Source organism: Bufo gargarizans, chromosome 1 (assembly GCF_014858855.1).
Source record: "Bufo gargarizans isolate SCDJY-AF-19 chromosome 1, ASM1485885v1, whole genome shotgun sequence".
NCBI lineage: Eukaryota > Metazoa > Chordata > Amphibia > Anura > Bufonidae > Bufo > Bufo gargarizans.
In genome coordinates, this window is record NC_058080.1 from 122,454,766 (window position 1) to 122,479,778 (window position 25,013).

The 25,013-nt window shown below is 45.2% G+C and overlaps 1 protein-coding gene across 2 annotated transcripts; it reads right to left on the reverse strand.

The window, feature by feature from the left end:
- Nucleotides 1-80: 80 nt before the first annotated feature.
- On the reverse strand, nt 81-23,817 carry LOC122940788 (caspase-3-like). Of its 2 annotated transcripts, none has more exons than XM_044297556.1 (7): nt 23,705-23,817; nt 23,329-23,437; nt 18,006-18,103; nt 16,562-16,690; nt 13,502-13,677; nt 7,800-7,923; nt 81-749 (listed from the first exon to the last, which is right to left on the reverse strand). In XM_044297556.1, the coding sequence occupies exons 2-7, from the start codon at nt 23,349-23,351 to the stop codon at nt 544-546; spliced, it is 756 nt and encodes a 251-aa protein (XP_044153491.1). In that variant the 5' UTR covers nt 23,352-23,437; nt 23,705-23,817; the 3' UTR covers nt 81-543. The 2 variants fall into 2 exon arrangements, with proteins under 2 accessions (XP_044153491.1, XP_044153482.1); XM_044297547.1 differs by having other exon boundaries at nt 23,668-23,801.
- Between the last annotated feature and the right edge of the window lie 1,196 nt (nt 23,818-25,013).

The window sequence follows — 25,013 nt, forward strand, 5'->3', positions numbered from 1 at the left end:
CGTCTACATAGTATATGTCCTATAAAATGTAATCATTACTTTCTGGTTGTCACATGGCTGGCTCAGCAACTTTACAGTATACAGTAGTATCTCTCAATGCCGATGTCAGTTTGGAGGTACACCTCATAAAGAAAATATGGTCATGATTGCGTCTTTGCTCCCCGTTCTTCTCAAGCTGCTTGGCCAAGATGCATATTGCACACAAGATGGCTTCATTACCATCTATTGTACAGCAAAGTTCCTACACTACTATAGATAGTAATACAGCTATCCTATGTGGAATATATGCAGGTGCTGGAGCATAGTGTACTGAATCACTGTCCCCTCACCTCCCTATGCAGCTCTGCTTGCGGCCATTTTAAATCATTTCTGGAGAACACCTTTAACGTGCTGAAACCTTTTTCACCAGTACCTCAAAGATTTATTACTGTATACACAAACCCTCAACTTTGTGGTACAGATACAATGAAAGCATGTTGCTTCTGTCTACACAGAGGTAGTAGTAGTCTGTGTTAAGTAGTAGTATTGATTTAAATAAGGAGGTCATAGATACAATTCTTTTGTTAACATCGAGACAATGCAAGGGATCTCCTTCCCACCGATCCTGGACTCATATTCTAATGCCACCATGCGGTTCACACGGGTTAGAATCTGCATTAATTCTAGTTTGTTTTCATGGTCTTGTAACATCTTACACAGAGATTGGATAAACCAGGAGCCTTTAATATTGTTTCTCCATGCAAAATAACCTAGGATAAGAAATATAGTAAAGATTCTGTAAGTAAACACAAAACATTGGATTTCAACACTGATGATAAAACCTGTTGACCCTCCATAACTGCAGTTCAAAATGGTCAGTGTTTCTCAGACTTTCTAATCCAAGTCCCAGTTATTAAAATAAATGACATCAAAGTACCCCAAAGTTTTTGTGGCTTTTTTCCTGTGTTTTTTGTAATATGTATTTAAAAAAAAATCTGTACCTTTTACAATTTATTATTCTTTTTTTTAAAGCCACAGTTTTTTTTAAAGCAGATGCAGTTTTCTCGTACATTCCATTGGGGGACACAGACCATGGGTATAGCTTAGAGGTATTTCTAGGAGGGACACTATGCAAAACGAAACTCTTCCTCCTCGGGCTATACCCCCAGACACCTCCAGGAGGACTTCAGTCTTTGCTTAGTGTCTGTCCAAGGAGGTGACGCTTACTCTTCTCCTGTTTGTTATTTTTTTCTGTTTTCAGATGGGGACGCAGGTCAGCATTGCGCTTTCCTGGCCCCCGTGGAGTGTCTGCCACCGTCTTTCGACGTGCCTGGCTACCTCCCATCCCCCCACAGAAGAAAAGTGGATCCAGGCTCAACATGTCAGCTCTGGCATCCCACCAGCTGCTGGGACGCCTGCTGCCTACCCTCCTCCAGAGCACTGTTCTCCTGGATTGGAGTCAGAAGTCTGAAGAGGCGCATCCCTGCTGGTCTGGACATCGAGGGAGCATGCTGAGCAGATAAGTATTGCCCAGTCCCTCCCCCTCCCTCTGTGTCTGTTTGTCTGTGGCTACCTGGGTGAGCTTGAAGAAGGATCCTGAACTGGAGTACTGGCATCTCTTCCCCCTTAAACTGTGGGCTTCAGCGCTTCTCTCGTCGGGCCTTGGCTGCTGCGCTCTCTCAGCGCCCGCCGGCAGGCCGCTCCTCCATGGCCTCGTTAACCCCTGCTGCACCACGTGAGGGGAGTCGGGGTGTTTGTTTAAATCGCATATTTTCGCGCGCGCGCTTGTTTCGCGCGCTTTTTTCGCGCCATAATGACGCGTTCGGGGGGGGCGGAGCCTCGGCATGCCGCTCTGACTCTCCGGAGACTCTGTTTGCTCACGGCCGTGCAGCTCCTCATCTCTCTACACCGGAGACTTCTGCTAGCGTTGCCTGGGTGGTAGGAGAACAGCTTGCTCTGCTCCTGATCTTTGCAGCAACTGGTAGGAGATCTTTTACTGTGGGGTTCCATCATGCCAAAGCCTGGGGCACTTAAATCTGCCAAGGCCTCCTCTCAGGCTCTTTTGGGGTCATGCAAGGTGTGCCTTCTGCCTTTTTCTGCCTCTGGCACCTGTGACTCGTGCCCTGCTCCTGGACAGGATCAGCCTCCTTCTCTTGCTCAGCCCAGTCCTCCCTCTGCCCCTGCGGAACCGGCGGAACCCGCCTGGGCTTCCGCCATGTCTAGTGCGGCAGCGGATCTGGCCCTAGTTGCCAAGGCAGCCATGTCCTTGATGGAGCGTATGGCAGCTATTACTCCAGTGGCGTCCACCGCTCCATCTCCTCTCAGTGATTCTCACAGGGGGCGTCTGACGTCTAAGAGGCAGCGTGAGCAGCAGCATTCCTCATCGGATGACTCCGCTTCTCCCCCACGCCTTGAGGCATGCCCGGTTGACTCTCCCTCTCGTGGGGAGCGCAAATCCGAAGGGGAATTGTCCGGATCGGACGAGGCCACGGAGCGGGAACCCCTGCCTAAGCTTTCCACCATGGTATCCGAATTGGTGGAGGCTGTCCGTGACACTTTTAATGTCCACGGAGATTCCACTCCCTCCACTAGTCGGGAGTTCTCCCTCTTTCCGCCCAAAAGGCCCGAATCCGCGGTGTTCCCCGTTCATGAGGAATTCACAGCGGTCATATCAAAGGCTTGGGACCGACCCAATCAGAAATTTTCGGCCACCAAGCGCATGGATACGCTTTACCCTTTCCCCTCTGACTCGGTGGAAAAGTGGACTTCTTCCCCTAAGGTAGATCCTCCGGTGGCCAGGTTGGCCAAGAACACGGCCCTTCCTGTCCTAGACGGTTCCTCCCTGCAGGATGCGGTGGACAGACGCCTGGATTCACTTTCCAAGTCCATCTTCTCTCTGGCGGGCGCTTCCCTGCGACCGGCTTTTGCGTCGGCTTGGGTTGCCAGAGCCCTTACGGCGTGGTTGCGGCGCCACCACCAGGATCTGACGGAACAGGGCGCCCCTGCAGACACTTTGGAATTTATTCTCCAAATGTCTCAGGCTTCTAAATATCTCTGTGAGGCTTCAATGGATATCGGTTCCCTATTTGCCCGTATTTCGGCCCTCTCGGTCATTCAGCGTAGAGAGGTTTGGTTGAAGGTGTGGGATGCTGATGCTTCTTCCAAGCGTTCCCTCGCTAACCTTCCCTTTGCAGGATCTAGACTCTTTGGAGCCCAGTTGGACGAATTCATTTCTGCCGCAACGGGGGGCAAGAGTACTCATCTGCCTCAACCCAGATCCAAACGGCCCTTTCGATCTCGGGCTTCAGGGTTCCGGGGCCAGTCCTTTCGTCGCTTCTCCACAGCCAGGACGTCTTCGTCCTCGTCGGCTGGGGGATCCCAGGAATCCCGCAAGAAGCCTTTCTTCAAACCCCAGCCCTCTTGGCGACCACGGGCACAGTCAACCCGTCCCCCTGCTCCCAAGCAGCCCTCCGCATGAAGGTGTGCCCCCACCCCTCGTGGTGGGGGGCCGGTTTGCTCTCCTTTCAGCAGGTCTGGAGGGCTCACGTTCAGGACGCCTGGGCTCTGGAGATTGTGACGTCCGGTTACAAATTGGAGTTCGCGTCCAGCCCGCCGGAACGCTTTTTCCCATCTCGCGTTCCGGGGGATCCAGCCAGGGCCTCGGACCTCCTTTTGGCGGTCTCCTCTCTTCTGGACCGGGGTGTCATTTTTCCCGTTCCCCCGGAGGAACAGGGAACAGGTTTTTACTCAAACCTGTTCGTCGTTCCGAAGAAGGAGGGGTCGGTGCGCCCGATACTGGATCTGAAGCTTCTGAACAAGTTTCTAAGGGTGCGGAAGTTTCGCATGGAGTCCCTTCGCTCCGTTATTGCTTCTCTGCTTCCGGGGGAATTTCTCGCGTCTGTGGACATTCAAGACGCCTACTTACACGTCCCGATTGCGAAGTCTCACCATCGCTTTCTGCGTTTTGCCATCTGGGGTCGTCATTACCAGTTCGTCTCCCTGCCTTTTGGGTTGGCGACCGCCCCTCGCGTTTTCACCAAGGTTTTGGCACCTCTCATGGCGCTTCTTCACACCAGGGGCATCTCGTTGTTGCCCTACCTGGACGACATCTTGATAAAAGCCCCGTCTCTTCCACAGGCCGAGGACAGCGTCCGAATTACCGTTCAATCTCTAGAACGGTTCGGGTGGCTGATCAATCTACCAAAATCCTCTCTGCACCCTTCCCAGAGACTCTCCTTCCTGGGGAGGATTTTGGACACCTCGAGTTCTCGGGTGTTTCTTCCGGATTCCAAGTCCTCTCAGATTCGGAGGGTGGTGTCGCTCCTTCTACAATTTCCTCGTCCCACCATTCGGGAGTGCATGCGGGTTCTGGGCCTTATGGTCGCCTCCTTCGAGGCGATTCCGTATGCCCAGTTCCACACTCGACCGTTACAACAGTGGATTCTTGCCCTATGGGACAAGACCTCTCGGGGTCTGGACGCTCCCGTCCGCCTGTCCCGGCACGTTCGGTTGTCTCTCCCCTGGTGGCAGGCCTCCCCGAATCTCTCATCAGGGAGGTCCTTCCTTCCGTTCTCCTGGACGATGGTCACCACCGATGCCAGCCTCATCGGTTGGGGAGGCGTTCTCCGGAACCTCACAGTTCAGGGGGTCTGGTCGACGGAGGAATCCCGTCTTCCGATAAACGTTTTGGAACTAAGGGCGATCTTCAACTCCCTCTCCCACTGGACTTCCCTCCTTGCGGCTCGGCCGGTGCGCGTTCAGTCGGACAATGCCACGGCTGTGGCCTACGTCAATCATCAGGGCGGAACGCGCAGTCGGGCAGTGATGCAGGAGGTGGCGAGGATCCTCCTATGGGCGGAGTCTCATGTTCCAGTGTTGTCGGCGGTGTACATTCCGGGCGTCGACAACTGGACGGCGGATTTTCTGAGCCGCACCAAGGTGGATCCGGGAGAGTGGTCCCTACATCCGGAGGTGTTCGAGGACATCTGCCGCCGATGGGGCCGTCCGGACGTGGATTTAATGGCATACCGGCTAAACAACAAGGTGCCGGTGTTCCTGGCCTGCGCTCGGGACCCAAGGGCGTGCGGAGTGGACGCGCTGGTGTCTCCTTGGCAGCGATTCGACCTCCTCTATGTCTTCCCTCCACTTCCTCTGTTGCCGAAGGTGCTGCGCAAGATCGAGGCGGAGGGGATACCGACCATTCTTATCGCTCCGGATTGGCCTCGCCGCGCCTGGTTCTCCAACGTCGTCCGAATGTTAGCGGACGTTCCGTGGCCTCTTCCCGACAGAGAGGATCTTCTATCTCAGGGACCGCTCTTCCACCAGAATTCACGTCAGTTGCGTTTAACGGCGTGGCTATTGAGACCTACATCCTGAGGAAGAGAGGCTTCTCTGATGCAGTGGTGAGAACCATGATCAGAGCTCGGAAGCCGGCTTCTTCGCGGATCTATTATCGCACCTGGAGGGCCTATCTAACCTTTTGTGAGAAGGCGAGTTTTCCGCCACTTCGTTTCTCTGTTCCGGTGGTGCTGGCCTTTCTACAGTCCGGCGTTGAGGTGGGGCTGTCGCTCAGTTCTTTGAAGGGTCAGGTTTCGGCCTTGGCGGTCTTTTTTCAACAGTCTATTGCCTTTTTGGGGCCTGTGAGAACTTTCCTGCAGGGGGTGGCGCATTCGGTTCCTCCGTATGTTCCTCCCTTACCCCCCTGGGATCTTAACCTGGTCCTGCGCGCCCTTCAGGAGGCGCCTTTTGAGCCTCTGAGGGAGGTCTTCCTCACCTGGAAGGTGGTTTTTCTGGTGGCCATTACCTCCATCAGGAGGGTTTCGGAGCTGGCCGCGCTTTCCTGTCAGGAGCCTTTTCTGGTCTTCCACCAGGATAAGGTGGTGCTACGGCCGGTTCCTTCTTTTTTGCCCAAGGTGGTTTCCCCGTTCCACCTTAACGAGGATCTTGTCCTGCCCTCTTTTTGTCCTTCTCCGGCGAACCCCAAGGAACGTGCTCTCCACTCCCTGGACGTCGTCAGGGCCCTGAAAGTGTATCTGGGGGCCACCGCCTCCTTTCGTCGTTCGGACTCCCTCTTTGTGGTTCTCGAGGGGTCTCGTAAGGGTCTGGCGGCTTCCAAGGTTACTGTGGCGCGGTGGATCCGTTCCGCTATTGCTGCGGCCTATCGCGCTCGTGGTCAGGTTCCCCCGTCGCGGATTACCGCTCACTCCACAAGGGCAGTGGGAGCTTCCTGGGCCAGACGCAATCGCGCCTCCGCCTCCCAGTTGTGTAAGGCTGCCACTTGGTCGTCCTTGCATACGTTCACAAAGTTTTATCAGTTGCACTCGCTGGCCTCGGCTGATGCTGTCCTCGGGCGCAGGGTATTGCAGGCCGTGGTGCCCGTTTAACGGTTGGACGTTTTTTCTCCTGGCGGTGTTGGTTTTTCCCACCCCATGGACTGCTTTTGGATGTCCCATGGTCTGTGTCCCCCAATGGAATGTACGAGAAAAGGAGATTTTTGTGAAACTCACCTGTAAAATCTTTTTCTCGTCTTTTCCATTGGGGGACACAGCTCCCGCCCACTTTTTTCGTTTATGCTCAGGGTGTGTTGGTGTGATGGTTTCCACTGTGGTTTTCTTCAGTTCTCCTTCTCCTACTGCTTTTGCAACGACTGAAGTCCTCCTGGAGGTGTCTGGGGGTATAGCCCGAGGAGGAGGAGTTTCGTTTTGCATAGTGTCCCTCCTAGTAATACCTCTAAGCTATACCCATGGTCTGTGTCCCTCAATGGAAAAGACGAGAAAAAGATTTTACAGGTGAGTTTCACAAAAATCTCCTTTTTTTTGTACAGCTCATTAGGCAGACCTCTACTGTTTGGTGGCTCACTAGTTATTTAATGGGGTTGTCTCACTTCAGTAAGTGGCATTTATCATGTAGAGAAAGTTAATGAGTCACTTACTAATGTATTGTTATTATCCATATTGCTTCTTTTGCTGGCTGGATTCATTTTTCCATCACATTACACTGCTCGTTTTCATGGTTATGACCACCCTGCAATCCATCAGTGGTGGTCATGCTTGTTCACTATATAGGAAAAAGCACTAGCCTATGTGCACTCCCGTGCTCTTGGCGACCAGAGAGGCTGACGCATTTTCCTATAGTGGGCAAGCACGACCACCACTGATAGATTGCAGGGTGGTGTGCAACCATGGAAAAGAGCAGTGTATAATGTAATGGAAAAATGAATCCAGCCAGCAAAGGAAGCAATATGGACAATCACAATACATTAGTAAGTGGCTTGTATTAACTTCCTCTACATAATAAATGCCACTTGCTGAAGTGAGACAACCATCAATATCAGATTCACAGGGGTCTGACTCCCAGCATTCCTGCCAATCAGCTCTGTGGTCTCTAGACAGCTTACCAAACAAATTGCTGTGCATTGTATAGCAACTGTGCTTGGTATTGCAGCTTGGCCTCATTTACTTAATTGAGACTGTGCCTAGGCCAAGGGACTGATGTAAGGTGACGTCACTGGTCTAGGAAGAGACCTCAACACTCACACAGTGCTGCATTCTCTTCCAACAGCTGATCGGCGGGGGTGTCGAAAGTAGTGCCGCTCTCTGATATTTATTCCAATAAAACCCCTTTAAAGCTCTGATATACAATCAGTTGGGATGAAAAATATATATATATATACATTTTCTTAATGTGTAATGTAGTGGTAATGATGAGTTGTATAAAAGAAAGCCTTATTATATAAATAAAGATTTTACTAAACTAATTCTAAAATAATAATTAACGTGGACAGTGATAGAGCCATGACCATTATATGATATACCTCTTACCTGGTGGTGTGGAATATGCATATAACATATCTTTCTCTTTTAGAGTGTGTGGAGCTAAACTCTGGACACTGTCTAATGTCCCATCAATTTCAGTTCCAAAATCATATTCGTCGCCTCTGCAAGCCTAATTTATCGAGAATAACAATTTTAAGAAGGTTTATTCAAAGAGTGGACAAATATATATTAAAGGGAGTCTGTCAACTCGCCCAAGGCCTGTTTAGTGTAGTGAATAGTACTGCTCTCTCTGAGTTCCAATCTCTAAGGCTTTCACACGGGCGAGAATTCCGTGCAGGTGTAATGCGTGAGGTGAACGCATTGCACCCGCACTAAATCCGGACACATTCACTTCAATAAGGCTGTGTACATGAGCAGTGATTTTCACGCATCACTGGTGCGGTGCGTGAAAATCGCAGCAAGCTCTATATTGTGTAATTTTATATCTATATGGTTTTTCACGCAATGCTGGCCCCATAGAAGTAAATGGGGCTGAGTGAAAATCGCAAGCATCCGCAACCAAGTGCGGACGTGGTGCGTTTTTTTTTTTTTTTTTACGCGTGGATGCGGAGGCAAACTGATCCGTCCTGACACACAATGTAAGTCAATGGGGATGGATCCGTTTTCTATGACGCAATCTGGCACAATAGAAAACGGATCCGTCCTTCATTAACTTTCAATGGTGTTCAACACAGATCCGTCTTGGCTATGTTAACGATAATACAAACAGATCCGTTCTGAATGGATGCAGACGGTTGTATTATCTGAACGGATCCATCTGTGCAGATCCATGATGGATCCGCACCAAATGCAAGTGTGAAAGTAGCCCAAGTTATATGTCCACCTTCGCCCTCATTTCCCTGTTATAATCTGGAATAAATTGAGAGGACTAATAAGCAGGCACACATAATGAAGTGGACACCTGAGCATGCACTTTATAAGTCCTCTCAATGTCAGAACCCGGTGGGAGCAGTGCTATTCATGTAGTTATGCCCTTACTAGGCTTTGTGGTGGTAATAGTGTCCCGTTGAAGAGGGACTGTCACTTTTTATGACATGTCCATTTTAGTAAATAGCATTCTTTATGAAATGACTATTCTTTTTTTAACATCTTTTTTAGAACACTGTATTGTCTTTCCACTGTTATTCCTCCTAGAAAATTATGAATAAATTGACAACAGTTAGGCCTCTTTCACACGGGCGTCATGTTTTTTGCCCGGATAAGATGCGGGTGCGTTGCGGGAAAATGCACGATTTTTCTGCGCGAGTGCAAAACATTGTAATGCGTTTTGCACGCGCGTGAGAAAAATCGGCATGTTTGGTACCCAAACCCGAACGATCGGTGTTCTGTAGATTGTATTATTTTCCCTTATAACATGCTGTGATCTTCACGCAACGCACAAGTTATGCGTGAAAATCACAGCTCATGTGCACAGCCCCATAGAAATAAATGGGTCCGGATTCAGTGCGGGTGCAATGCGTTCAACTCGCGCGGAATACTTGCCCGTGTGAAAGGGGCCTTAGGGTTTTGTGTCCCTTTGCAGCACGACATTGTCTAAACACGACCAAAGGGTTTCAGTCCAAGGTATATGCAGTTTAAATTCTATGTAGTTAAAGCATATACAAATATATACTTAGGCCTCTTTCACACTTGCTTTGTCCGGATCCGGCGTGTACTCCACTTGCCGGAATTACACGCCGGATCCGGAAAAACGCAAGTGTACTGAAAGCATTTGAAGACGGATCCGTCTTCAAAATGCTTTCAGTGTTACTATGGCACCCAGGACGCTATTAAAGTCCTGGTTAAGCTAAACGTCGTATCCGGCAATGCGCCGAAATGACGTTTAGCTTAAGGCCGGATCCGGATCAATGCCTTTCAATGGGCATTCATTCCGGATCCGGCCTTGCGGCAAGTCTTCAGTTTTTTGGGCCGAAGCAAAAAGCGCAGCATGCTGCAGTATTTTCTCCGGCCACAAAACGTTCTGTTCCGGAACTGAAGACATCCTGATGCTTCCTGAACGGATTTCACTCCATTCAGAATGCATTAGGATAATCCTGATCAGGATTCTTCCGGCATAGAGCCCCGACGACGGAACTCTATGCCGGAAGACAATAACGCAGGTGTGAAAGAGCCCTTACATTTCTTATTTTAAATAGTTTTAACTTTTTTGTATAACAATAGAAGTCTCTAATAGTTACTCATTAACAAAAAATAGGTATGCGTAAATGACATATGTAAGTGATTACAGTATTTAAGTGAAAGGATAGGTTTATTGGGGAAGACCGTATAATTGTGAGGAGGCTCTAGTATGCTGCTGGACCACCTCAAGTCTATACAAGGTCAGATATGGTTGGGTATGGAGACATACATTCTGTATGGTATCCTGCAGCACATTAGCCCATAGCTATTGCAGCTGGACCTGTCAGTCCTGCACTCATGGGCTGCCTAAACTGGCATCCCAGGTAATCCCATAAATGCTCAATTGGCAATAAATGTTGCAACTGGGCAGGCTAAGCTAGTGTTGCAATCAGGCGGAGAAGTATCTGGGAAACCCTTGCTTTGCGTGGGAGAGCATTATTCTGAAAAATACCAGTTGAAAGCCCTGCCATGAAACACATGGGACCACAGGATCTTCTGCACATATAGCTGATCTGTTAGTGTCCCTCATATTACTTACCACTGTCGTATGTGGTGGCTGCCCAGTGTGTTGCTCCTCAGCAAAGGCAGGAATAAAGTATTCACCACCAGGCCAACTATTGTCGAATCCCAAACAGTATGTAACTACCCTCTTACATGTCCACTCCGCCGCCCATTGAAAAGAGGTCTTATGTGGCCTCAGAAGTATGGATTGATGAGTAATTGGTCAGCGGTGGTCACACAGGTGCCACTTTAATTTTTTTTATATATAAATATCTCTGCTTGTGAGCTATGTGTTCTGGCCTACATATTTTTAAGTGTTCTTATAACTTCTTTAGCTGGAGTGCTGGACCTTTGAAGATTGGGGCTCAATAGTTTTGGCTGGGTGAGATGATGACGAAACCAATGCAGAGCTGGCATACAGTGGAGGAAATAATTATTTGACCCCTCACTGATTTTGTAAGTTTGTCCAATGACAAAGAAATGAAAAGTCTCAGAACAGTATCATTTCAATGGTAGGTTTATTGTAACAGTGGCAGATAGCACATCAAAAGGAAAATCGAAAAAATAACTTTAAATAAAAGATAGCAACTGATTTGCATTTCATTGAGTGAAATAAGTATTTGAACCCTCTAACAAAAAAAGACTTAATACTTGGTGGAAAAACCCTTGTTTGCAAGCACAGAGGTCAAACGTTTCTTGTAATTGATGACCAAGTTTGCGCACATTTTAGGAGGAATGTTGGTCCACTCCTCTTTGCAGATCATCTCTAAATCCCTAAGGTTTCGAGGCTGTCTCTGTGCAACTCTGAGCTTGAGCTCCCTCCATAGGTTTTCGATTGGATTAAGGTCCGGAGACTGACTAGGCCACTCCATGACCTTAATGTGCTTCTTCTTGAGCCACTCCTTTGTTGCCTTTGCTGTATGTTTTGGGTCATTGTCGTGCTGGAACACCCATCCACGACCCATTTTCAGTTTCCTGGCAGAGGGAAGGAGGTTGTCGCTCAGGATTTCACGATACATGGCTCCGTCCATTTTCCCGTTTATGCGAATAAGTTGTCCTGTGCCCTTAGCAGAAAAACACCCCCAAAGCAAAATGTTTCCACCCCCATGCTTGACGGTGGGGACGGTGTTTTGGGGGTCATAGGCAGCATTTTTCTTCCTCCAAACACAGCGAGTTGAGTTAATGCCAAAGAGCTCTATTTTGGTCTCATCAGACCACAGCACCTTCTCCCAGTCACTCTCTGAATCATTCAGGTGTTCATTGGCAAACTTCAGACGGGCCTGCACATGTGCCTTCCTGAGCAGGGGGACCTTGCGAGCCCTGCAGGATTTTAATCCATTGCGGTGTAATGTGTTTCCAATGGTTTTCTTGGTGACTGTGGTCCCTGCTAATTTGAGGTCATTAACTAACTCCTCCCGTGTAGTTCTAGGATGCTTTTTCACCTTTCTCAGAACCATTGACACCCCACGAGGTGAGATCTTGCGTGGAGCCCCAGAGCGAGGTCGATTGATGGTCATTTTGTGCTCCTTCCATTTTCGAACAATCGCACCAACAGTTGTCACCTTCTCTCCCAGCTTCTTGCTAATGGTTTTGTAGCCCATTCCAGCCTTGTGCAGGTCTACAATTTTGTCTCTGACATCCTTGGACAGCTCTTTGGTCTTTCCCATGTTGGAGAGTTTGGAGTCTGCTTGATTGATTGATTCTGTGGACAGGTGTCTTTTATACAGGTGACTAGTTAAGACAGGTGTCCTTAATGAGGGTGACTAATTGAGTAGAAGTGTCTAACCACTCTGTGGGAGCCAGAACTCTTAATGGTTGGTAGGGGTTCAAATACTTATTTCACTCAATGAAATGCAAATCAGTTGCTATCTTTTATTTAAAGTTATTTTTTCGATTTTCCTTTTGATGTGCTATCTGCCACTGTTACAATAAACCTACCATTGAAATGATACTGTTCTGAGACTTTTCATTTCTTTGTCATTGGACAAACTTACAAAATCAGTGAGGGGTCAAATAATTATTTCCTCCACTGTATGTGCAGATGTATGCTTTTTTTAAACAAATATTTAGTCACTTTAAGGGCTTGTTCACACGGCCATTGTGTGCCCTTTGCCGTATTGCTGTTTCTGGCCGCTCCTCCACACCGCAAAAAAATAGAACATGTTCTATTTTTTTGAAGTGCAGACGGATCATGAACCCATTCAAGTTGAATGGGTCTGGATCTGTCCCGGCCGCCGCACAGATGTTGCCCGTGCATTGGGGGCTGAAAATTGCGTTCCCAATGCACGGAACGGCTGCACAACGGCCATGTGAACAATCCCTAAGGGTAAGGCTCCTTTCACACTTGCGGCAGAGAGATCCGGCAAGCAGTTCCGTCGCCGGAACTGCCTGCCGGATCAGGCAAAACGTATGGAAACTCATGGCATTAGGAAGACTGATCAGGATCCTTATCAGTCTTAAAAATGCCTGATCAGTCGAAAAAATGCATTGAAATGCCGGATGTCATCTGGTAAAACGCATCCGGCATTTATTTTTTTCACCTTTTTTTCAGTCTGCGCATGCGCAGACCGGAAGTCTTCAGGTTTTTTTCGCCGGAGATAAAACCGTAGTATGCTACGGTTTTCTCATTTGCCTGATCAGTCAAAATGACTGAACTGAAGACATCCTGATGCATCTTGAACGTATTGCTCTCCATTCAGAATGCATGGGGATATGCCTGATCAGTTCTTTTCCGGTATAGAGCCTCTGTGACGGAACTCTATGCCGGAAAAGAAAAACGCTAGTGTGAAAGTACCCTAAGACCTTTTTGGATGTAAAATGCAGCGAAAAAATCACCGCAGATCCACAACAAAATTCTGAGCTCTAAATTCTGGAAAAAACACAAAAATGCACTGTGTGGATGTACTCTTAGATTTCTTTTACTATTTATCGTGTAGCATTTGAAAATTGTCTGCAAAGTCTTTAGAACTATGCTATCTTTTCTTGGGTTACCTTCTCCTTTATTAATTTCTTCTGGTTTTACTTAGAGATAGTTGTCAAACATGAAATACAACATATAAAGTGGTTACCTGGATAAAAAATAGCTTTGGTTTGCCAGCAAGGCTCTTGCAATTACTTTTGCTGAAAAAGCTAACCAACCAGTTGAGTGTAAAAATATTATCTCGCGCAAAAATGCCATCTTCAGTACCGTGGCTCAATATGGCACACACAAAGCAACTTCTGTGACTGTGGTCATCAACAGCAACTGACAAAAAACAAAATACACGTTAAAAAACATTCTAATTTATTTCTGACTTGCTAAATTGTCCACCCACTATGCCCATGTAATATTGTCCCTTGTAAGACCACACTCAAATATGAAATTTAGTTTTGGACTTCACATTATAAAAAGGATATAGGAAAGCTAGACAGGGAGGTTACTCTTTACAATGAAAGGGTAGAAAAATCAGGCTTGTTCAGAAAAACAGACACCTTAGAGCAGAGGTGCACAGCCTATTCTGGTTGGGGGCCACATTGTCAGAATGAACAAATCCCAAGGGCTGGAAATTACACTTAACCCCTTAGTGACCACCCATACTCCTTTCTACAGCATTCACTAAGGGGCCTTAGGCTGGGCCGCCGCTTTTTCACAGTGGCCCTGTCTAAGTGCTGCACGGGTTCCCCGTGCAGTGGGGACCCGGCTCTCACATGCTTTAACAGCCTGGACCAGCAGGAGTGACGATCTGGGCTGTTTAATGTTTTACATGCCGCGCACAATAGGGCCCACCGCATGTAAAGCATTGACAAAGGGAGCGGACTCCCTCTGTCTCCCATTGGCACCCCTTAAATGCAGTCGCAGGGTACCGATGCGTGTAAAGGCTGCTGGGGTCTGATGTAGGCCCCAAGCATGCCTTGAGTAGTTTCCAGCAGGCTGTGACTCTCTGGCGCAGCCTGCTGGTCAATGTCAGTATAGAACTGATGTTAAAATGCAATGCACTATAGGGATAGTGCATTGTATTTTAAAAGCAAGCAAATTGTTTGTTCTAGTCCCTTGTGGGACTATAATAGTTGTGGAACTATTAAGTGGTTAAAAAAAAAAGTAAAAAATAACACATTTATTAAACAAATAAAGAATATGTTTTTTTCAATTGAAATGACACTTTTCAATGAAAAAATTGAAAAAAATAAATAAAAATCTCCCCCATGTGTTTGGTTTTGTTGCATCTGTAACGACCCGACCACATGAATATTATGTAAATTAATACTACAAAATGAATTGCAGAATTGGTAATTTATTCTTAGTTGCCACCAAAAAAAACTTTATAACAAGTTATCAAAAACCTTCATTTACTCCAAATTGATACCAATGAAATCTACAAGTCGTCCCACAAAAATCAACAACTCCATAGAAAGAAAAATAAATAAGTTATGGGTCTTGGGAAGTGGCAATGCAAAAAGATTTTTTTCCTTTTAAATAAAGGTGTTTTATTGCACAAAAGTAGTAAAATGTAAAAAAAATATTGTCTTTGGTATCGCTGTAATTGTACTGACCCAGAGAATAAAGATATTATGTTATTTATACCGAAAAATGAACGCCGTAAAATTTATAACATAAAAATTCTGTGGCAGGATTGCTGTTTTTCCCATCTCCCTCCCAGAGAGAGTTAATAAAAGTTAATCAGTAAGGTATGTGTACCCCACAATGGCGCCATTAAAAACTACAACTTGTCCCGCAAAAAACAAGCCCCCATACAGCTACATAGATGGAAAAAAAGGCAAAATGGAAGAAAGACGCTCAGTCAGTAAGGCCTAAAACAGGCTGGTCACTAAGAGGTTAAAGTGATATTACCAACTGAAATACTGTATTTATGACATATTGAACAAACAGTATATACCATTAATGTCTGGTTACACTTCCAGAACTCTCATCTAATGTGAGAATATATGAAAAATGTATGTGAGCAACGACTCAATATAGACATACATGTCTATTACCAGATGGCTGAGGGCCGCACAGAATGGCCACATGTGGAGCCTCGGCCGTGGGTTGTGCACCTTTTCCTTAGAGCGGGGGTAGGCAACCTCCGGCACTCCAGCTGTTGTGAAACTACAACTCCCAGCATGTATACTTCCTCTGCTCTTCTAAGAACTCCCGTAGAAATGAATGAAGCATGCTGGGAATTGTAGTTTCACAACAGCTGAAGGTTGCTGATCCCTGCATTAGAGGTTATGTTTATCAAAGGGGTTTTCTGCCATGGCGGATTTATTTTATTAATTTTTTTCTACATATTACAGCATTTGTCCTGCAAACAAGCCACATACGTCTATGTGATTGGAAAATTAAAAAATATGTTTCTTGGAAGGCAGGGAGGAAAACCGAAAATTGGCCTGGTTTTGAAGGGACTAACATGTAGAAATATATGTGTGGTCAAAGGTCAATACAAAGAACTGGTACATTATTTCTTGTTTACAAGAATGGTTCAAAGGATAGGGAGAGAAATTATTTGTGGAGGATAGATGATTTAGAGTACAATATAGGAAAGGGTTCTTTACTGTTAATGTAGTCAAGTTTTGGAATGACATTTAATAAGGCCTAGATGCTCATCTAATGGCAAATGGAACTGAGGGTTATAAGTAAGGCTACTTTCACACTAGCGTTCGATCGGATCCGTTCTGAACGGATCCGCTCATATTAATGCAGACGGTGGCTCCGTTCAGAACGGATCCGTCTGCATTATAACTTAGAAAAATGTTTTAAGTGTGAAAGTAGCCTGAGCGGATCCGTTCAGACTTTACATTGAAAGTCAATGGGGGACGGATCCGCTTGAAGATTGAGCCATATGGTGTCATCTTCAAGTGGATCCGTCCCCATTGACTTCCATTATAAGTCGGAACGGATCCGCTCGCCTCCGCACGGCCAGGCGGACACCCGAACGCTGCTTGCAGCGTTCAGGTGTCTGCTCACTGAGCGGAGCGGAGGCTGAGCGCTGGCAGGCGGATGCATTCTCAGTGGATCCGCCTCCACTGAGAATGCATTAGGGCCAGACGGCTGCGTTCAGGGCCGCTTGTGAGCCCCTTCAAACGGAGCTCACGAGCGGACACCTGAACGCAGGTGTGAAAGGAGCCATAGTAGATCACTTTAATCTTACCTTCCTGCAAAACCGTGCCTATTTCTTTGTGGGTTAAATTCTCTTCGATTCGTACTTGAAATCCTAGTTTGTTAAAAGTTTCCTTTAGGGTGTTTTTGTCTTTCTGGGTGCCTTCACGTCTTTGAAAACCTTTAGAATGAATATTCAAAAAAATAAAACTGGTTACATAAACCTAGTTGGTGTCTTAGAAAACATATTTGGGTTTCTTGATTGTAAGACGGCGATATTGTGTATGATCTATCTTTTTACTCCTATTTTTGCTACCATATCAATGAAAAATGCCACTTAGGCCCTCCAGACAATTATTCTATGACACTTAATGCAGCTCTGTCACCAGGATCACCCCTATTAAACCAAGCACATAGCCTGGTAGGGGTGATCCTGAAGTTTAAAATAATACCTTCCCCCTTGCTGTCGGCGCCACGGTTGTTGATAAAATCATACTTGTATTCCAAGTTGAAGTTGTACTCTAGCCCTGTCAATGAAGGGGAGAGGGGGGTGTTTAAATGTTGGTAGGCGTCACATAGCTGTGCTTGTACTGAAAAAGCCTGCCTCCTGGTGATCAAAATTGCCTGCCAGCAAAGGAGTAAAAGTATGATTTTATCCACAACCGTGGTGCCAACAATAAGAAGGAAGGTATTATTTTACCTTTACCAGGCTATGTGCTTGGTTTAGTAGGGGTGATCTGAGACAGAGCCACTTTAAAGTGGTTGTCTCACCAGAAAATGGCATTTATCATGTGGAGAAAGTTAATGTAAGGCACTTACTAATGTTTGCTGGCTTGGTTCATTTTTCCATTGCATTATACACTGCTCATGTCCAAGGATTAAAGCCACTGCTGCAGTGCAGATACAAGGTGGTCGGGATTGGAGCTGCTGCACATGTATGCCTATGCGCGATACCACGTCCCGGCCACCAGAGAGGCCAACACTTTTCCTATACTGTGCAAGTACGGCCACCGCTACTGGATTGCAGGGTGGTCCTAACCCAGCAAAGGAGCAATATGGACAATCACAATATATTAGTAAGTGCTTTGTATTAACTTTCTCTACTTGATAAATGCCAGTTGGTCAAGTGAGACACCCCCTTTAAAGGGACACTTCCACATGTTTTCGTTGGCTTCCAATCTATGCCTCCACACCGCAAAATATAGGACATGTCCTGTCTTTTGCCATATGTGGCGGATTGCGGACTCGTACAAGTTAATGGGTCCATACCGCAGTATGGAGTTGACACGGCCAGTGCCCATGTTTTGCGAACCCGCTGTTTGCAGTCCACAGCACAGGCACAGAGCCCTTACGTTCATCTGAATGGGGCCTTAGAATCACAGATAAAATTCACAAATATTACTTGTGAGTTCTATGAAGACAATAATCTCATACTGTAAAATTTATTCTAACATCATAGAAAAGAACATGTTGGTGGCAGCTTCTCTTTAAATTACCGTGGATGTCAAAGTACTCCATGTTAAGAATTAAACAATGGCTCTTTTCAGGGTAGTCCATCTTGTAACAAACATGGCTGCCATCTAGTCCAATATTCCTGCCCAGAACATCAAGACAACAGAAAAGAAAAAGCTGTTAAAAAGTCTACATAGGAAAAATATAGATTTTATTATAAGACAGGTGTGTTTAATGCAATGTTTAAATAGTGAATTAGATATGATACAGTGAATTTCAAAAGCATTCACCCCCTTGGTGTTTTTTGTTTGTTTGTCTTTTCTTTGCATTACAACCCAGCATTAAAATTTATTTTAGATTTTATGTAATTGATGTGACAAAACAGACCAAATAAGTACAGTGGAATAAAAAAAACTTGTATAAATAACTAAAAACGAAAAAGTTGTGAGTGCATATATATATATATATATATATATATATATATATATATATATATATATATATTCTCAACCACTTTGCTATAAAACCCCTAAATAAGGTGTGCTCCAGCCAATTGTCTGGCAATGTCACGTAATTAGTTGAGTAAGGTCCACATGTGTGGAGTATAAATATATCTGTTCTGAAAGGCACCTGGACCTGTAACACTACTAAGCAAGCAACATGAAGACCAACGAGCTCTCAAAAGAGGTCAGAAACAAAAATTGGACAGAAGTATAGATCAGGGTTGGTAATAAAAAAAAAATCCCAAACTTTGAACATTTCATGGACCACAATTAAATCCATTATAACAAGGTGGAAAGAATATGGCACACCTCCAAACCTGACGAGAGCCTGCCCACCGAAACTCACAAACCAGGCAAGGAGGGCAATAGAGATTCAACAAAGACATCAATGATAACACTGAAGGAACTCCAAGGATCAACAGCAGAGATGGAAATATCTGTCTATAAGACCACTATAAGCTGTACATTCCACAGAGTGGGGCTAAATGGAAGAGTGGTCAGAAGAAAAAAAGCTATTGCCTAATATAAGAAAATACATTTGAAGTTTGCCAAACAGCATGTATTAGACTCCTCACACACAGAAGAAGGTTCTCTGCGCTGATGACACTAAAATTGAACTCTGGCCTTCAAGGGAAATGTTATGTGTAAGCAGACCCAACACCTCCCATCACCCTAAGTACACCATTCCCACAGTGATGCTTCTCATTGGCAGGTAAAATTAGGCAGGATTGAAGGTAAAATAAATGGCAGTAAATACAGGCAATTCTTGAGGAAAGCCTGTTTGACAGAGATTCACCTTCCAGCAGATCAACTGTGTAAGCCCCCTTGCACACAGCCGTTGTCCTGCCGTGGCCGTATTACGGGTCACCGGTCGTGTGCATTCCACATTGCGGATGTGGACCCATTCACCTGAATTGGTCCGTAAATGCGGTACGGGACAGAAACACTACGGAGACAATGCCAAGAATTGTCCAGACATATTGTCTGGCCGATTCTCTGCATTGTCTGCCGGATGTGTACAAATCTCCGCCGGACCCCATTATACTTAAAGGGGTCCGGCAGGCATTCGGTTTTTATCCAGCAGTGCTGGATCCGGAGAATTCTGACAGGCTTTTCTCTACCAGAACAGCCTGCCGGAATTCACACCGAAGATGAGAATTCTAGCCTAAGGCAACAAAATGGAAAAACACCAAGATGTGGAAAGTAGGCACTGTAAATAACTGCCTCCAAGCAATCAGATTAATGCAAAAAAATGTACCAATGTCTTACACAGCAAACACAAGGAGAGAATTTAAAGTCCATTTGCATACAACTTCTATTACTACTGATGAAAGATCAGGGGTTTCAAAAGTCGCTCTTAACCCCTTAGTGACCAGCCTGCTTTGGGCCTTACTGATGAAGCGTTTTTCTTCCTTTTTTCATCATAGCGTTCCAAGAGCTATAACTTTTTTATTTTTCCATCTATATAGCGTATGATGGCTTGTTTTTTGCGGGACAAGTTGTAGTTTTTAATGGTGCCATTTTGGGGTACACATAACTTTCTGATTACCTTGTATTAACTCTTTCTCGGAGGGAGATGGGAAAGACAGCAATACTGCCACTGCGTTTTTAAGTTATACATTTTACGGCGTTCATTTTTCTGTAAAAATAACACAATATCTTTTGGGGTCTCTGGGTCAGTACGATTACAGTGATACCAAATACATATGTTTTTTTTTACGTTTTACTACTTTTTTGCAATAAAACCCCTTTTTTTTAAAGAAAAAAATGTTTTTGCATTGCTGCTTCCCAAGACCCATACTTTTCTTTCTACAGAGTTGTGTGAGGGCTTGATTTTTGCCAGACGACTTGTATTTTTCATTGGTATCATTTTAGAGTCAATGGCGCTTTTTGATTGCTTGTTATTATGTTTTTTCGGTGGCAACTAAGAATAAATGAGCAAATCTGTCATTTTTATTACGGCGTATTTATGTAGTCCGGGTCATTATGGACGTGTCAATACCAAACATATGGGGGATATTTATTTTTTTTGCAATTTTTTACATTGAGAAGCGTATTTGCAATGGGAAAAAAAAGTGCTATTTTTTAATGGGATTTTTTAATTTAATAAATGTTGTTTTTTTACTTTTTTTTACCACTTAATAGCACCATTGCCCGCGGCATGTAAAGTGTTTAACAGCCCGGATTGTGAGAGCCGAGCCCCCGCTCCCCGTTGCACAGGGGACCCAGCCTAAGGCCCCTCAGTGACCGCTGTAAAAAGGCGTATGGGTGGTCACTAAGGGGTTAAAGGGGATATGTAATCATTGATGTAAAAAATGAAAATCAGACATCATATAGTACAGACATGGCCAACCTGCGTCTCTCCAGCTGTTGTTAAACTACAACTCCCACTATGCCCTGCTGTAAGGCTGATAGCTGTAGACTGTCCAGGCATGATGGGAGTTGTAGTTTTGCAACAGCTGGAGGGCCGCAGGTTAGCCATCCCTGATATAGTACATGACAATAACTTTCTAACTAGGCTAGAGAATCAGTCCTGTACAGCACATGGGAGTTGTACAGGTCCTTCTAAAAAAATTAGCATATTGTGATAAAGTTCATTATTTTCTGTAATGTACTGATAAACATTAGACTTTCATATATTTTAGATTCATTACACACCAACTGAAGTAGTTCAAGCCTTTTATTGTTTTAATATTGATGATTTTGGCATACAGCTCATGAAAACCCAAAATTCCTATCTAAAAAAATTAGCATATCATGAAAAGGTTCTCTAAACGAGCTATTAACCTAATCATCTGAATCAACTAATTAACTCTAAACACCTGCAAAAGATTCCTGAGGTTTTTAAAAACTCCCAGCCTGGTTCATTACTCAAAACCGCAATCATGGGTAAGGCTCCTTTCACACTAGCGTTCGCTGGTCCGCTCGTGAGCTCCGTTTGAAGTAGCTCACGAGCGGACCCGAACGCAGCCGTCCAGCCCTGATGCAGTCTGAATGGAGCGGATCCGCTCAGACTGCATCAGTCTGGCGGCGTTCAGCCTCCGCTCCGCTCGCCTCCGCACAGACAGGCGGACAGCTGAACGCTGCTTGCAGCGTTCGGGTGTCCGCCTGGCCGTGCGGAGGCGTGCGGATCCGTGCAGATCCGTCCAGACTTACAATGTAAGTCAATGGGGACGGATCCGTTTGAAGATGCCACAATGTGGCTCAATCTTCAGGCGGATCCGTCCCCCATTGACTTTACATTGAAAGTCTGGACGGATCCATCCGAGGCTATTTTCACACTTAGCTTTTTTTTTGCTATTTTAATGCAGACGGATCCGTTCTGAACGGAGCCTCCGTCTGCATTATTATGAGCGGATCCGTTCAGAACGGATCCGCCCGAACGCTAGTGTGAAAGTAGCCTAAGACTGCCGACCTGACTGCTGTCCAGAAGGCCATCATTGACACCCTCAGGCAAGAGGGTAAGACACAGAAAGAAATTTCTGAACGAATAGGCTGTTCCCAGAGTGCTGTATCAAGGCACCTCAGTGGGAAGTCTGTGGGAAGGAAAAAGTGTGGCAGAAAACGCTGCACAACGAGAAGAGGTGACCGGACCCTGAGGAAGATTGTGGAAAAGGACCGATTCCAGACCTTGGGGGACCTGCGGAAGCAGTGGACTGAGTCTGGAGTAGAAACCTCCAGAGCCACCGTGTACAGGAGTGTGCAGGAAATGGGCTACAGGTGCCGCATTCCCCAGGTCAAGCCACTTTTGAACCAGAAACAGCGGCAGAAGCGCCTGACCTGGGCTACAGAGAAGCAGCACTGGACTGTTGCATGTCATTCGGAAACCAAGGTGCCAGAGTCTGAAGGAAGACTGGGAAGAGGGAAATGCCAAAATGCCTGAAGTCCAGTGTCAAGTACCCACAGTCAGTGATGGTCTGGGGTGCCATGTCAGCTGCTGGTGTTGGTCCACTGTGTTTTATCAAGGGCAGGGTCAATGCAGCTAGCTATCAGGAGATTTTGGAGCACTTCATGCTTCCATCTGCTGAAAAGCTTTATGGAGATGAAGCATAATTATTTGAAGGTTGACTTTTTTTGTATTAAAAACACTTTTATTTTATTGGTCGGATGAAATATGCAAATTTTTTGAGATAGGAAATTTGGGTTTTCATGAGCTGTATGCCAAAATCATCAATATTAAAACAATAAAAGGCTTGAACTACTTCAGTTGGTGTGTAATGAATCTAAAATATATGAAAGTCTAATGTTTATCAGTACATTACAGAAAATAATGAACTTTATCACAATATGCTAATTTTTTTGAAGGACCTGTATTTTCAGAACAACTGGAGTGACAAAGGTTGCTGATCTCTGATTTAAAAGCTTAGGAAACCTTTGGAGGTGTTTTGTGCTGATTTAAGTGTGACACCATGAGTCTACAATATGGAAGTTTTTCACAATACTCTAATTTTCTGAGATACTGACTTTTGGGTTTTCATTAGTTGTAAGTCATAATCCTCAACATTAAAAGAAATAAACACTTGAAATAGATCGCTCAAAAATGTAGAATATGCTTTGTAACACAATCCCTATGGCCATTTCCATGATTACAGCTCAGAAGAGCCATGCACTAATCAGCAATACCTTGTCACTACAAGCAGCAAATTCCGGTACATTTATCACATGCCACAAAAACACAGGAATTTATTGTTTAAATGTATTATTTATGACTAATCTGTTTTTTTTATTTACACTGCTCCGTTATCATGGAAGAGAGCAAATTGTATCATGTATATATTGCTTTACCTTTACAACCAACATATTTCTACAGCATGACATTAGCATCCGTGCATTATTATAACAATTAGGAACTATGATTACTTACACAAAATGCACTTGTTTCTCCATGACTGAATTCAGACTCCAGCGATCTTTCTTACTGCACTAGTGCGACTGAGGAAGGCACTTATTACCAAGTAATTCTCAGAACAGATCTGTATACAAGAAATGAAGACAAAACGTGTTTTACTGGCCCCGTTAGAAGCCGCGTTGTTCTTCTTGCCTTATGGCCAATATTGTCCTCAATTGTTCCTCGGAGGAAAATGATTTTACAATGATATGCACCATAAATAAAACATAAAGCATATACTATGCTCATCAGTAGATAAAAAGGCTGCACAGTATATATCATTCAGGCTTTCCTAGGGCTTTCCCATAAACTGACCTTGGCGTATAGAAATGAAAGTAAGTGGAAACATTACTTATAGGAAGACACACAAGGTGCACATCATAAACGTTTACAGCTCAAATTTCTTTGCTGACGATCTCATGACTTTCTGCTCTTTGTCCTGTTTTGACAAACCGGCTGCATTTCTTACACTCCAGAACGCCTCTGTGTTCTGATCTTCTTTGTAGCATGCAGCATTGAGCTGTACTTAAAGACACAGCTTCAATATTATTTTATGTTATATATTGCCGCATGCTCATATACCGAGACCTTCAGTGTGTTTAATATTAGTTTTTATTATAAACAAATATTTCTGAAGGCGGCAGTATAACACGCCATGGCCATGCCTTCCTTTCCTAAACTTTGTTCACATTAGCATTGTGGCTTCTGTCACACAACAGACATTAGTGACACCCAATGAACCCAAATGGCATAATGGGATCCGTCAGGTTCTGCTGATGTGTAAGTCATTTGGACAGAAAAATAAATGAGCCTTAAACACAGATATGACCATGGTTTTAGTCAAAGCGAAAGTGTACAAGAAGTGTGCTGTGTGAGTGTACTTGTTATTGAGCATAGAAGGCGTGACAGTCCAAAGATCTCTGATATGCTATTCAGGAGGTGAATGAGGAGATAACCATTCACGTAGAATAGATTTCCTTGCCACCGTTAATATTATTAAAACATTTTTTTTGCTACCTTCATACTCAAAAATGGCCCATTCAGGGTTTAATTCCTTAAAGACATTTTTCACCTTAACCACCTCCGGACCGACTAACGCACGGATACGTCCGGAAGGTGGTTGATTTATTCCTCCTGGACGCATCCGCGCGTCATCTCGCGAGACACGAGATTTCGGTCAGAGCCGGCCCGCGCATGCGCATCGCGGGCCGGCAAAAGTTAAAGGAGTATTTCGTCAGCAACCTGCCAGCCAATGATCGTCGCTGGCAGGTTGCTGATTTTTAAAAAATCGAATCAGAAGCCAGATAACAGATCATATTAGTAAATATGATCTGTTATATGGCTGGCCTGCTCCTCTGCTGGTCCTTTTCGTCGGTTGGATCCAGCAGAGGAGCAGGCTTCACAGTGAGTAGCACCAACACTACACTTTAGCCCCAGATCACCCCCTGCACCCCAATTAACCCTTTGATCACCCCTTTGATCGCCCCTGTCAATCACTAGTGAAAGGAAAAAAGTGATCAGTGTAAACTGTCACTTTTTTTTTTCCACTGGTATTGACTGTTAGGTTTTAGGGATAGTTTAGGTCCCTTGGTTAGGTAGTTTTAGGGATCAGTTAGCGCCCAGCCCACCGCACCGCAGTCACTGATTCGCTGATTAGCGTA